This window comes from Heptranchias perlo, chromosome 16, assembly GCF_035084215.1.
Source record: "Heptranchias perlo isolate sHepPer1 chromosome 16, sHepPer1.hap1, whole genome shotgun sequence".
In the NCBI taxonomy this organism is placed as follows: domain Eukaryota; kingdom Metazoa; phylum Chordata; class Chondrichthyes; order Hexanchiformes; family Hexanchidae; genus Heptranchias; species Heptranchias perlo.
Genome location: NC_090340.1, coordinates 44,227,224 through 44,240,198, shown reverse-complemented (window position 1 = coordinate 44,240,198; position 12,975 = coordinate 44,227,224). Strand labels below are relative to the sequence as shown.

The following is a 12,975-nucleotide window of genomic DNA, read 5'->3' as shown; positions in this document are numbered from 1 at the left end:
AATACAGGAGTTGGGATGTCTTGTTGAAGTTGTACAAGACATTAGTAAGGCCACACTTGGAATACTGTGTACAGTTCTGAACACCCTATTATGGAAAGGATATTATTAAACTAGAAAGAGTGCAGAAAAGATTTACTAGGATGCTACCGGGACTTGATGGTTTGACTTATAGGGAGAGGTTGGATAGACTGAGACTTTTTTCCCTGGAGAGTAGGAGGTTTAGGGGTGATCTTTTCGAAGTCTATAAAATAATGAGGGGCATAGATAAGGTAGATCATCAAAATCTTTTCCCAAAGGTAGGGGAGTCTATAACGAGGGGGCATAGATTTAAGGTGAGAGGGGAGAGATACAAAAGGGTCCAGAGGGGCAATTTTTTCACTCAAAGGGTGGTGAGTGTCTGGAACGAGCTGCCAGAGGCAGTAGTAGAGGCGGGTACAATTTTGTCTTTTAAAAAGCATTTGGACAGTTACATGGGTAAGATGGGTATAGAGGGATATGGGCCAAGTGCAGGCAATTGGGACTAGCTTAGTGGTATAAACTGGGCAACATGGACATGTTGGGCCGAAGGGCCTGTTTCCATGTTGTAAACTTCTATGATTCTATGATTTGTTAAAGGCAAATCGTGTTTAACTAACTTGATAGAGTTTTTTGATGAGGTAACAGAGAGGGTTGATGAGGGCAATGCGGCTGATGTGGTGTACACGGACTTTCAAAAGGCGTTTCATAAAGTGCCGCATAATAGGCTTGTCATCAAGATTGAAGCCCATGGAATAAAGGGGGCAGTAGCAGCATGGATGCAAAATTGGCTAAGTAGCAGGAAGCAGAGAGTAGTGATGAACAGTTGTTTTTCAGATTGGAGGGAGGTGTACAGGGTGTCCCCCAAGGGTCGGAACCAGGACCACTTGATATGTATTAATGACTTGGACTTGGGTGTACAGGGCACAATTTCCAAATTTGCAGATGACACAATACTTGGAAGGGTAGTAAACTGTAAGGAGGATAGTGATAGACTTCAAGAGGATATAGACAGGCTGGTGGCATGGGCGGACACGTGGCAGATGAAATTTAACGCAGAAAAATGTGAAGTGATACATTTCAGTAGGAAGAACAAGGAGAGGCAATATAAACTAGAGGGCATGATTCTAAAAGGGATACAGGGACAGAGAGATCTGGGGGTATATGTGCACAAATCGTTGAAAGTGGCAGGGCGGGATGAGAAAGCAGTTAAAAAAGCATACAGGATCCTGGACTTTATAAATAGAGGCATAAAGTACAAAAGCAGGGAAGTCATGATGAACCTATCTAAAACACTGGTTAGACCACAACTGGAGTATTGTGTCCAGTTCTGGGCACTGCACTTTAGGAAAGATGTGAAGGCCTTACAGAGGGTGCAGAAAAGATTTACTAGAATGATTCCAGGGTTGAGGGACTTTAGTTAAATAGATAGATTGGAGAAGCTGGGGTTGTTCTCCTTGGAACAGAGGTTGAGAGGAGATTTGATAGAGGTATTTAAAATCATGACGGGTCTAGACAGAATAGAGAGAAACTTTTCCCATTGGTGGAAGGGTCAAGAACCAGAGGACATAGATTTAAGGTGATTGGCAAAAGAACCAAAGGTGACATGAGGAAAAACTTTTTTACGTAGCGAGTGGTTAGGATCTGGAATGCGCTGCCAGGGGAGGTGGTGGAGGCAGATTCACTTGTGGCTTTCAAAAGGGAACTGGATAAGTACTTGAAAGGAAAAAAATCGCAGGGCTACGGGGACAGGACGGGGGGGGGGGGGGGGGGGTGTTACTAGCTGGATTGATCTTGCATAGAGCAGGCACGGACACGATGGGCCGAAAGGCCTCCTTCCGTGCTGTAACCTTTCTCTGATTCCATCTTTTCTTCTATTGGGGTTTCAAAGTAATGATGTACTATAAAGTCACAACAAATGGTTAACTTCAGTCTAATAAAAATATAAACACATTATTAGAGATGTATCAAATTTCTGAATCAGCCACTATAATTACAATATTCTATTTTAATACTCAACCCAATCTTAACCGTGCTAATAGTAGCAAGTGGCAGAAAAATTTTAAATTTTAGTTTATTTTTGTTGGGATTACAAATCCTTTAATGACACTTATAATGCATCTGACCAAATGATGCAGTAATTGAGACATTAACAAATGATAACTAATAATTTATTTTACCACATATGTGTGAACCACTGTTTAGAAAGGACACTAAGCTTGATATTAATTATAATACAGTACCTCTTGAACCTGACAAAGCATTGCACTAGATGTGGGACCACCTGATAATGCCAGCAAGACCTGTTCAAATAATAGCAAAAAGAAATAAGAGAACCACATTAAAAATTTCTAGTTATCCCTACAAAATTCTGTCACCTAGCAGCTCAGCAAATGCAGAGCACCTTCAGGAAATTTAGTCTTAGGTTAACAATTTTAGGATTGGCAAATAGCACTTACTTACAACTCAGAAGTGAGCTAATATCCAGTTTTGTCAAACTAAATAGCAATTTGGCATAAAACCGTAGACATTTACAGCACAGAAAGTCACCATTCAGCCCATCATGTCTGTGCCAGCTTTTTGCTAGTCAATCCAAATCCAATCCCACCCTCTCCCCATAGCCCTGTATCTCCCTCTGTATCAAATATTTATCCAATTTTCCCTTAAACAATGCAAAGGTCTCTACCTCAACCACTCCCTGAGGCAAAGTATTCCATGCTCCAATAAATATTTATGTAAATAAATTTCCCCTAAGCTCTCCCTGCACTATTGCCATCTTGCAAGTAAAAGCAGTGTTGATTTTTGTTCATCTTAGATCCTTAGTTGTTTCCCTTCACCACTATCTAACTTTAATTTATGGAGAAGGAAAAAATTCCTGAAAATAAAATACACCCGTGATATTGAAGTTTAATAATAGAGCTTCCCTGATAGCTTAGAAATACATTGCCTAGTGTGGTACTGAGCCTTACATATCAAGAAGGGCCCAGGTTTGATTCCCGGTGTAATCTGAGCCAGTTATCTTGGCTAGGAGTGACAGCGGGGATAAATTTCCTGAGACAGTTTTCCTCAGGACTCCTTTGCTAAGGAAGAGAAAAAAAAAATCAGCTCCCAATTGCAATCCAGTGACTCCTGCTGAAAAGCATCAGGCTACCTGTAATAACCACTGCTCCCGAAGTAGCAGCCTATCAACCCCTTAACCTAGACTGTACAATAAAAAGTTTTAAATTTTAAATCCAGTACTAGGATATTTTCATATATAAATATAATTTTTGAAGCAAATACATCTATTTGCATTACTCACCTGTTCTCCTGGAAAAATTAAGCGTGTCTTCCCTAGCATGGCACGGAATTTGTGTACAAAGTATTCTCTGAAGCAGGATCTGAGTGAGAGGGAACATAAACGTTACTGCTGGAAAGCTGAAGCATTCTAAATTTTCAGGTATTTTTTTGATGCCAATGACTCCATTAGTCTAAATGGAATAGGTAGTACAATAATGGAAAATCCAGGTTATTCACACTTAAAGTTGGTCTCCTTGTTACCGATTACCAGTGAAAACCTTTCGCTAATTACCCTCAAAACTTCTCTAAGTTTGAAAACCTCTAACTTTCTCTGTTCCAGTGAAAGCCACAATTTTTCAAACCTTTCTTCAGAACTCTTGGTGCCAATATGCTTCCTATAATACAATACCCAGAACTGCACACAGTACTTCAATTGTGATCTAACCAACATCCTGTACAAACTCAACATGATTTCTTTGTTTTTATATTCAGTACCCAGATTCCCATTTGCCTTTTTAAAAGGCCTTTTCTTCCTGTAATCCCTCTTTTAAAGGGATTATTTGCATCCCCAGATTTCTGTTTCTCAACTCTGTTAAGAGTTTTACCATTTAGGATATACTTCCTTACACTATTCTTTTCCCCAAAATATACTACTTGACACTCTCTCATTGAACTACACCTTTTACTTATCTTGCCATCCTGGTAATCTACCTATGTTCTCTTGCAACCTCCCGCATTCTTCATCAGTCTGCCATGCCCCCCAATTTGGCATCAGCAATATACTCCAGTATCATTTCTCTTCTGCCTATATCCAAATTATTTCTACAAATGGAAAATATACAAATGGCTTGGGCATTCCACCACTCAAATCCTGCCAATTCAAAAACATCTATTTAAGAAGCTATTCTTTGTTTTCTATCCACAATGTTACATTCCTTTTAATAATTTTCTGATGCAGTCCTTGTATTTATACAAAGTGATTTCCTCAAGAAATTCAATTAAATTAGTCATGTCTTTACAAATTCATGTTAACTGTTCTTGATTAGCCCATGCCTTTGTAAGTGTTCCTTAATTTCATCCCACATTATAAACTCCAGAAGTTTACCCACATCCAAGTTAAGATTAAGTGGCCTATAATTTCCTGTCTTATCCTTTTCCCCTTTCTTGAACAGAAGAATTACCTTTGTGGCCTCCATTCTTCTGGCACAATTCCCATTTCCAAAGATGTTTGGAAAATTATAGCTAGTGCTTCCACTAGTTCTTCCCTAACTTTCTGTAGTATTCTAGGATACATGCCACCTGGGCCTGGTGATTTTTCTATTTCTCGTCCAATTAACTTTTTTTTTAAAAAGTGTCCTTTTGAATAATTCTCTTTACCGTTGCTCTCCACATTCTTGGGTACGCCTACAGTCCTTTCATCTTCTTCTGTAAAAACTGATGTGAAATACTTATTAGGCATTTCTACTATTCCTCGACTCCCATCTACAAGATGACGCCTTCATCTAAGTGGTTCAACCCCTTTTTCGACCATCCTTTTATTATGTGCTTACAAAAGCTTTTGCTCTTTCCTTTTATTTTTACAGCCAGTCTTCTATCGTACAGTTCTTAGCCTTCCTAATCTCCATTTTTACTTCCTTTCTATGTCCCTTTTTAAATTTTGTTTTCATTCTAACATCTATTTATGCTTTTGACATATCCTCATTTATCCCTAGTTGCAATGTATTTAAAGTGGATTTAAGATACAGATCTTCCTTGATCTAATTAAGTGGCAGAACAAGCTTGAGGGGCTGAATGGCCTACTCCTGTTCCTATGTTGCTTTGTATTTGACAACTAATTGCATATTGAGAAATCCGTATACTTTGATACTTACTTACAAAACGCATCTCCAACTCGAATGACCAACACTGCAGAACCATCCTTGCATTTCATACATTTCTGTGCAACACTGCAGAAAGGAATTCATACAGTAAAGTAAAAAAGCAACTCAAGTATTTTGAGATTTCCCATGAAACTTCTGAACCAATGCAAATTTGGATAAATGGTTAATGTTAACACAGTAAGCAGCTAGTGCGATACAGGTATAACAGTTGGTAACTGAAGAAGGAACTTGGTGTATCGGACACTTTTGAACTGAAAAAGGTTACCACATATTATTTACTATAATAATAAAAGGTAAAGTTGTTTTCATTTTAAAATAAGATTTGCCATTATTTTGGCCAGTGTGATTGGCTGTATGTGATCTTTAATCTGACTATCTCCCTGAGGATTGGGAGGGTTTTAGAAATCAGCAAAGGATGACAAAGAAAGTGATAGAGGGAAAAAATTGAATGAGAGTAAACTAGCAAGAAATATAAAAAATTAGTAAGAGCTTCTACAAGTATGTAAAAAGGAACAGATTAGCTAAAGAAAACATGGGTCCCTTAGAGGCAAAGACAGGAGAAGTTATAATAGAGAATAAGGAAATGGCAGAGATGTTAAACAAATATTTTGTATCCAACTTCACAGTAGAAGACACAAATAACATACAATAGTGGGGAACCAAGGGTCTAATGAGAGCGAGGAATTTAAAGTAATTAATATTAGTAAAGAAAAAGTACTGGAGAAATTAATGGGCCTAAAAGCCGACAAATCCCCTGGACCTGATGGCCTACATCCTAGGGTTATAAAAGAGGTGGCTGCAGAGATTCTGGATGCATTGGTCTTGATCTTCCAGATTTCCCTATATTCTAGAACGGTTCCCATGAATTAGAAGGTAGCTAATGTAAACCAGCTATTCAAGAAAGGAGGGAAGAGAGAAAACAGGGAACTATAGGCCAGTTAGCCTGACATCGGTAGCAGGGAAAATGCTAGAATCTATTATTAAGGACGTGGTAATAGTGCATTTAGAAAATGATAATATGATTAGGCAGAGTCAACAGTTTTATGAAAGGGAAATAATGTTTGACAAATATATAAGTTTTTTTTGAGGCTGTAACTAGCAGGGTAGATAAGGGGGAAACCAGTGGATGTAGTATATTTGGATTTTCAAAAGGCATTCGATGAGGTGCCAAGAGGTTGTTACCCAAGATATGGGCTCGTGGAATTGGGGGTAATATATTAGCATGGATTGAGGATTGGTTGACGGACAGAAAACAGAGAGAAGGAACAAACAGGTCATTTTTGGGTTGGCAGGTTGTAACTAGTGGGGTGCCACAAGGATCAATACTTGGGCCTCAGCTATTTGCAATCTACATCAATGACTTAGATGAGGGGACCAAGTGCAATGTATCCAAGTTTACTGACGATACAAAGCTAGGTGGGAAGCTAAGCTGTGAAGAGGACGCACAGAGGCTATAAAGGGATATAGACAGGTCGAGTGATTGGGCAAGAAGGTGGCAGATGGAGTATAATATGGGGAAATGTGATATTATCCACTTTGGTAGGAAGAATAGGAAAGCAGAATAATTTTTAAAAGGTGAGAGACTAGTAAATGTGGATATTCAGAGGGATTTGGGTGTGCTTGTACATGAAGCACAGAAGTTAACAAGCAAGTACAGCAAGCAATTAGGAAAGCAAACAGTATGTTCGTCTTTATTGCAAGGGGGTTGGAGTATAAGAGTAAGGAAGTCTTGCTGCAATTATATAGGGCTTTAGTGAGACCAAAGAATCGTAGAAATTTATGGCACAGGAGGCAGCTATTAGGCCTATCATGTCTGTGCCGGTCGAAAAAGAGCTATCCAGCCTAATCCCACTTTCCAGGTCTTCGTCTGTAGCCTTGTAGGTTCTGGCACATCCAAGCACCTTTTAAATGTAATGAGGGTTTCTGCCTCTACCATCCTTTCAGCCAGTGAGTTCCAGACCCCTACCAACCTCTAGGTGAAAACATTTCCCTCATCTCCCCTCTACTCCTTCTACCAATTACTTTAAATCTATGCCCCCTGGTTATTGACCGCTCTGCTGAGGGAAATAGGTCCTTTCCTATCCACTCTACCTAGGCCCCTCATAATTTTATTCACCCCAATTAAAACTCCCCTCAGCCTCCTCTATTGCAAAGAAAACCCCAGCCTATCCCATCTATCCTCATACCTAAAGTTCTCCAGTCCTGGTAACATCCTCGTAAATCTCCTCTGTACCCGCTCTACTGCAATCACATCTTTCCTGTAATGTGGTGACCAGAACTGGACGCAGTATTCTAGCTGTGGCCTAACCAGTGTTTTATACAGTTCAAGGATAACCTCCCGGCTCTTATATTCTATACCTCAGCTAATACAGGCAAGTATCCCGTATGCCTTCTTAACCACCTTATCTACCTGCCCTGCTACCTTCAGGGATCTGTGGATATGCACTCCAAGGTCCCTCTGTTCTTCTACACCTCTCAGTATCCTCCCATTTATTGTGTATTCCCTTGCCTTGTTTGCCCTCCCCAAATGCATTACCATACCTAGAGTACTGTGTACAGTTTTGGTCTCCTTACCTAAGGAAGGAAGGAAGGATATACTTCCCTTAGAGGGGGTGCAACGAAGGTTCACTACATTGATTGCTGGGATAAGAGGGCTGTCCTATGAGGCGAGAATGGGCCTATACTCTCTGGAGTTTGGAAGAATGAGAGGTGATCTCATTGAAACGTATAAAATTCTTAGAGGGCTTGACAGGGCAGATGCTGAGAGGCTGTTTCCCCTGGCTGGAGTTTAGAACTAAGGGTCATAGTCTCAGGATAAGGGGCTGGCCATGATAAGAGGAAACATTTCTTCACTCAGAAAGAGGGTTGTGAATCTTTGGAATTCTCTACCCAAGAGGGCTGTGGATGCTCAGTCGTTGAGTTTATTCAAAACTGAGATCGATAGATTTTTGGACACTAAGGGAATCAAGGGCTATGGGGATGGGATGGAAAAGTGGAGTTGAGGTCAATGATCAATCACGATCTTATTGAATGGAGGAGCAGCTCGAGGGACCGTATGGCCTACTCCTATTTCTTATGTAACGCCATTGATCAGACCAAGAACTAATGATAAGCCCATATAAAAGTTAGAGTACTGTGTGCAGTATTGGGCTCTGCACTGTAGGAAGGATATCAGGGCTTTAGAGAGGGTACCGTGCAGATTCACTAGGACGCTGCCTGGTACGAGGAAATACAAATAGGAAGGACATGGAAAAACTGCCGCTTTTAACATTAGAAGAACTCAGACATTTGTGATATAATAGTGTTTAAAATCATGAAAGGATGGGACAGGGTAGATAGAAGCAGACTGCCTAGAACTAGGAACCAGGAACCATACATGCAAGATTAAATGTAAGAGATTTAGAACAGTGCAGGAGACTCTTCATCACACAGAGAGCTATGAGGCTGTGGAATTCACTTCCAGGGTTAGTGGTCGAGGCAGAAATTGTGACAAGATTCAAGATTAGATTGGATAGGTGGATGGAGGAAAAGAGAATAAAGGGGAAAAGGAACAGGGTGGATAAATGTGATTAGGACTATTTGCTCACGTGGAAGGTAAACGGTGTCACAGACAGGTTGGGTCGAATGGCCTGTTTCTACATTGTAACTTCTATGTAAAAACCTTAAGTCTCAATGAACAAAATCAAATACAATGTGTCTCTGGAATAATTACTATACAGCGTGTGTAGCATGGCTTGGTCTCTCACCTCTGGGTTAGAACTTTTCCACACAAAGGCTAGTGAAAATCTGGAACTCATTCCCCCAAAAGGCTGTGGATGCTGGGTCAATTGAAATTTTCAAGACTGAGATCAACAGATTTTTGTTAGGTAAGGGTATCAAGGATATGGAACAAAACAAAGGCAAATAAATGGAGTTGAGGTACAGATCACCCATGATCTAATTGAATGACAGAACAGGTCAAGGGGCTGAATGGCCTACTCCTGTTCCTATGTGCCTACAAGGTTGTGAATTTAGGCCCCCAAGGATTAAATGCATTATCCAGACTAACAATCCAATGTAGTACTGAGGAAGTGCTGCATCATCAGAATTCTTGCCCTTCAGATAAGGCTACAGTCCTGTCTGCATATAATAGGCAGGTGAATATTTAAAAAGAATAAGATCAAAAGGAACTTCTTCATCCAAACCTATTTTGTGAACTATTGGAAGTACATTTCTGTCAGGTTGGGAATATTAAGTATCGTATGTACAACAGTTCCAATTAATTCAATCTTGATTAATGCCCTATTTTCCTCATTAAGCTATCAAACCTTTCTTTCTTTAATGCATTTAACTGTAGTATGTAACCCCGCCTTTTTGTGTTGTACCAATATATAGTCTGCTTTTCACTAAAAGTATTCTTCTGATGATGACTGACATACTAAACAGCATCAAGAACTAAATGCGGTCACATCAGCAGCATGCAGTACTGGTTACTGCTCGAACATTAGTGATAAATTTGAGTCTTTGAGCTAGATTCAAAGTCATCCTCTACTGGCAGCTACAGTAGTTGTCACAAATTGAGCAGCAAAAAGCTTTTGTTTTCAACACGAAGCTGAATTTGCAGCTCTCCGTTATTTGTATTGTCAACTTAGTCTCATCGTCTTTACATTTTCCTGTTTTCTTTACAAAATAAACAGAGTTTCATTTTGTGTGTTTTTAAAGTTAATTATTGCTAGAAAAATAGAAATAATAGCTCACTGCCTCATTTAATCTTTCAACTACCTTTACATGCATCCAACCCCTATAAGAAAACCGAGATTGAGGGGACTCCATTGCATTGACTTGTTTTGTTTCCAAAAGATTATCTCACCCGTTATTCCGCAGCCGGGAGTGTCCTGCTGCAGCGGTGGCCAGGTTCCTAACATCCCCCTCCTCCCCTCCATTTAAAAAAAAGCACCTCGGTCGACAACAAAGCGTTTGTGTAGAAATGAATGCGTTTCCCTCCCACCTTGTGGCCGCCGCCCTCTGCACCGGCTCGTCCGTGTAATCCTCCTCCACTTCACACATTGCCTGGCTCCGGTTCCACCTCCGTTGCTGTCTCGCTCTCAATTCAAACCGTTCCACCGCTCCACGCGGACAAACAGCCGCCAGAAGCAGCAGCAGCACGAGTGGCAATGACGCAAACTAACAAGCGCCACCTTCTCCGATTCAAAGTCGTTGCTCAACTGATACTAACATTGATCGGAAGAATCTGATTAATATTATTCGTAGTTTTTTTTAAATTATCCTGTTGCTTTTCAGTCAAACATTTAAGTTTTGTTCGTATGAACTGTCTCTAATACTAATGTCGCGCTGTAGTTGGCTTTGTTTAACAACACCACAATTTGACAAAGCAAATGGCGGTGTTTCCGTGGGAACAGGCTCGGCTCTGAGTGCCGATGATGTAATATGGTTGTGGGCGGCGCGATGTGATGACGCACGGCACCGGGACGTCGCGACTTGATGATGAATGTTTAGGTTGTAGAGGGTAGATCATGGCGATGTTTCGGAGTTTAGTCTCCGGGAATCAGACGAAGCAAGCGGCGGCAGCGGGGGAAAACTTGGCGGATTCGTACAGCTGCCCTATCTGTTTGGAGGTGTACCACAAGCCGGTGTCTATAGCAAGCTGCGGACATGCGTGAGTTTCACAGAAAGCTGATTGCTTGATAGATAAATAGAGTGGTGGTCTGGGGATTAGAGTCCTAGACAATGGCTGTGCGCAGCCGAGGGGAAGTTCAGCTGTGTTTATCAGCACCGTAGCAGACAACTGGGAAGGAGAAGGGAAGAGAAAGGTCACCAAGCCCCTGAACATGAGCTTATGGTTGTCTGCGGTGGCCTTTTGTAGAGGTTGTTGTGAAGTTCCTCTAAAGCTGGTTCGATGGCGTCACCTCCACCGTGGGAGCCGTGATGCCGGGTCCGGTGCACAGTTTGGCCACTTGGAGACTTTTAACTGCTTGCTGGGTCAACACAGCGATGTCATTTGTAGTTATTAAGCAGTTGCTAGTCCTGTTTTTGGGACATGTTCGCACGGAAGATGTTGGGTTTCTTCTGTTCGGTTTAAATCGCGCCCTCCCCCCCCCCCCCCCCGAATAATGCTGCAAACGCAAGTTTGACTGATCACGTCAAAAACCGATGTGACGGAAAGATTTTGAAGTTCGTGGTGTTTATAACATGTACGCGTAGATGAGTGCCAGTATGTTTTATTTTTTAAAATTCCATAACCGTTCCCTCCGCCCTCAAATATATTCTGCCGATCGACGAACGTTGACACAATAAAATAAACAAAACCTCGCAATTATAGAGTTACAATGTAAACTTAACTCGCCTTCGGTCATTAGAACGGCGATGTAAATAGAATACACAGTGCTAGTTGGGGCTTACTGCAAACCGTAGTGCTTTAGTAACAAGAGGTATATTATATATAAAACCAAATCTGTGAACTCCATAAATGAATACAGCTCATTGTGTCTTCTGTGCTACCTTATTTTCTATTGTTTCCTTAATCCCAGCAGAGAGTCGCTGCAGACTCAGCAGATTTTAAAAATTAAAAGTTTCTCAACTTTGTGTGCTCTCGACTCTGTACCATTCTGCATCAGAAGGAACGGTTTTAAAATGTGTGTGTATATATATGAAGTGCTCCAGCTAACTCGTCAGCTCATCCCGTAGATATAAGTACACAGATTGACAAGCTCCAGGAGTCAGAGGATTGACTTGGCAAAGGAAGTTACTACGAAACATTCAGCGACGATGTGTAGCAGGGAGACAATGCAAAAATTCGATCAGAACGTGTGGCACTTGGGGAAAGGGAGTGTGATTTTCTTTTTTCCAACAAATTTATTAGTACGTCTTGGTTGCTCAAAAGGGGGAGAAATGATTAAACCCAGGATATAATAACTGATTTTTGTTGAATCAAGCTTTGGCATCCCATTTACTGCTGGCTAGTTTCCCATCAGGTATTGTGTTTCCTAACTAAATGACTAATGTTAAAAATGCAGAAATGTGTTTGTCATACAAAGTAATGTTGATTTTTGTTCTCAGTAAAATGTATAGCTCATGTTGCTTTACTCATTTCTTTTATCAAATCGTTAATTCCTTCCTCTGCATTCTATCATTTGTCTGTGTGGATGGAGAAAAGGGAAAGGCTTTCCTTTTTACTTTTATGCATTGTAGCACAGGGAAATGTATTTGAAATAATATATCCCCCTTTTTGCCTCCAGGACAAGGAATTATCCCAATAGCTGAGGGCTTTGATACTGGCATGACCTTAAACTTGTGATTGTTTTTGTACCCTGGTGGTAAGCTGAATTTACTAATCGTTTGTGGGACGGTGTGGTTGGGTTCTCAAGGGTTGACTTTTTATTAAAATGACAACTACACATGGGAAGAGAATGTGCAACCCTTGATGTTGAAATACAGTGCCAACCCATGTAAAGAGAGGAAGTAGACACTAATATTTTGACCAGACATTATTTGAATTAATGAGCCGATGAGTGTTGTGCACCAGTCAAATTTCTAGTCCTTGTTAAGGAATGTTATCTTTGCCTTATGAAGAATTTCCAGAAGTTTTGATTGTCAAAATAGGTTATGGGAGAAGATTCTGTAGGTGGAAAGACTTTCAGTGTAAGGTAGTTAACCACTTTGTGTCACAAAGTGTGTATTTTTCAACACAACTGTACCTCAAGGTGTTGGCATACCAACTTAACAATAAATTTACTCAATGTATTTAATCTCCCTAGGGAAGGTTCTGCAGAGCTGAAAAATTGCACAATATAATTCTGTGATA

At 40.5% G+C, this 12,975-nt stretch overlaps 2 protein-coding genes across 5 annotated transcripts in view; one reads left to right on the top strand and one right to left on the bottom strand.

The window, feature by feature from the left end:
- Positions 1-10,571, bottom strand: part of ctu2 (cytosolic thiouridylase subunit 2 homolog (S. pombe)) — a 30,972-nt gene extending 20,401 nt beyond the window's left edge. For 2 of the 3 annotated variants that reach the window (XM_067998051.1, XM_067998052.1), the window contains exons 1-4: positions 10,162-10,571; positions 5,166-5,240; positions 3,317-3,395; positions 2,259-2,318 (exon numbers count right to left, since the gene is read on the bottom strand). In XM_067998051.1, coding sequence (XP_067854152.1) covers positions 2,259-2,318; positions 3,317-3,395; positions 5,166-5,240; positions 10,162-10,220 — 273 coding nt within the window. In that variant the 5' untranslated portion in view covers positions 10,221-10,571. Of the gene's footprint in view, positions 1-2,258; positions 2,319-3,316; positions 3,396-5,165; positions 5,241-10,023; positions 10,105-10,161 lie in introns of those variants that run through there. The other variant, XM_067998053.1, reaches the window with a different exon arrangement.
- Positions 10,572-10,680: 109 nt separating this feature from the next.
- Positions 10,681-12,975, top strand: part of LOC137333344 (E3 ubiquitin-protein ligase RNF166) — a 34,788-nt gene continuing 32,493 nt past the window's right edge. For both annotated transcript variants that reach the window (XM_067997498.1, XM_067997497.1), the window contains exon 1: positions 10,681-10,830. In XM_067997498.1, coding sequence (XP_067853599.1) covers positions 10,688-10,830 — 143 coding nt within the window. In that variant the 5' untranslated portion in view covers positions 10,681-10,687. The remainder of the gene's footprint in view (positions 10,831-12,975) is intronic.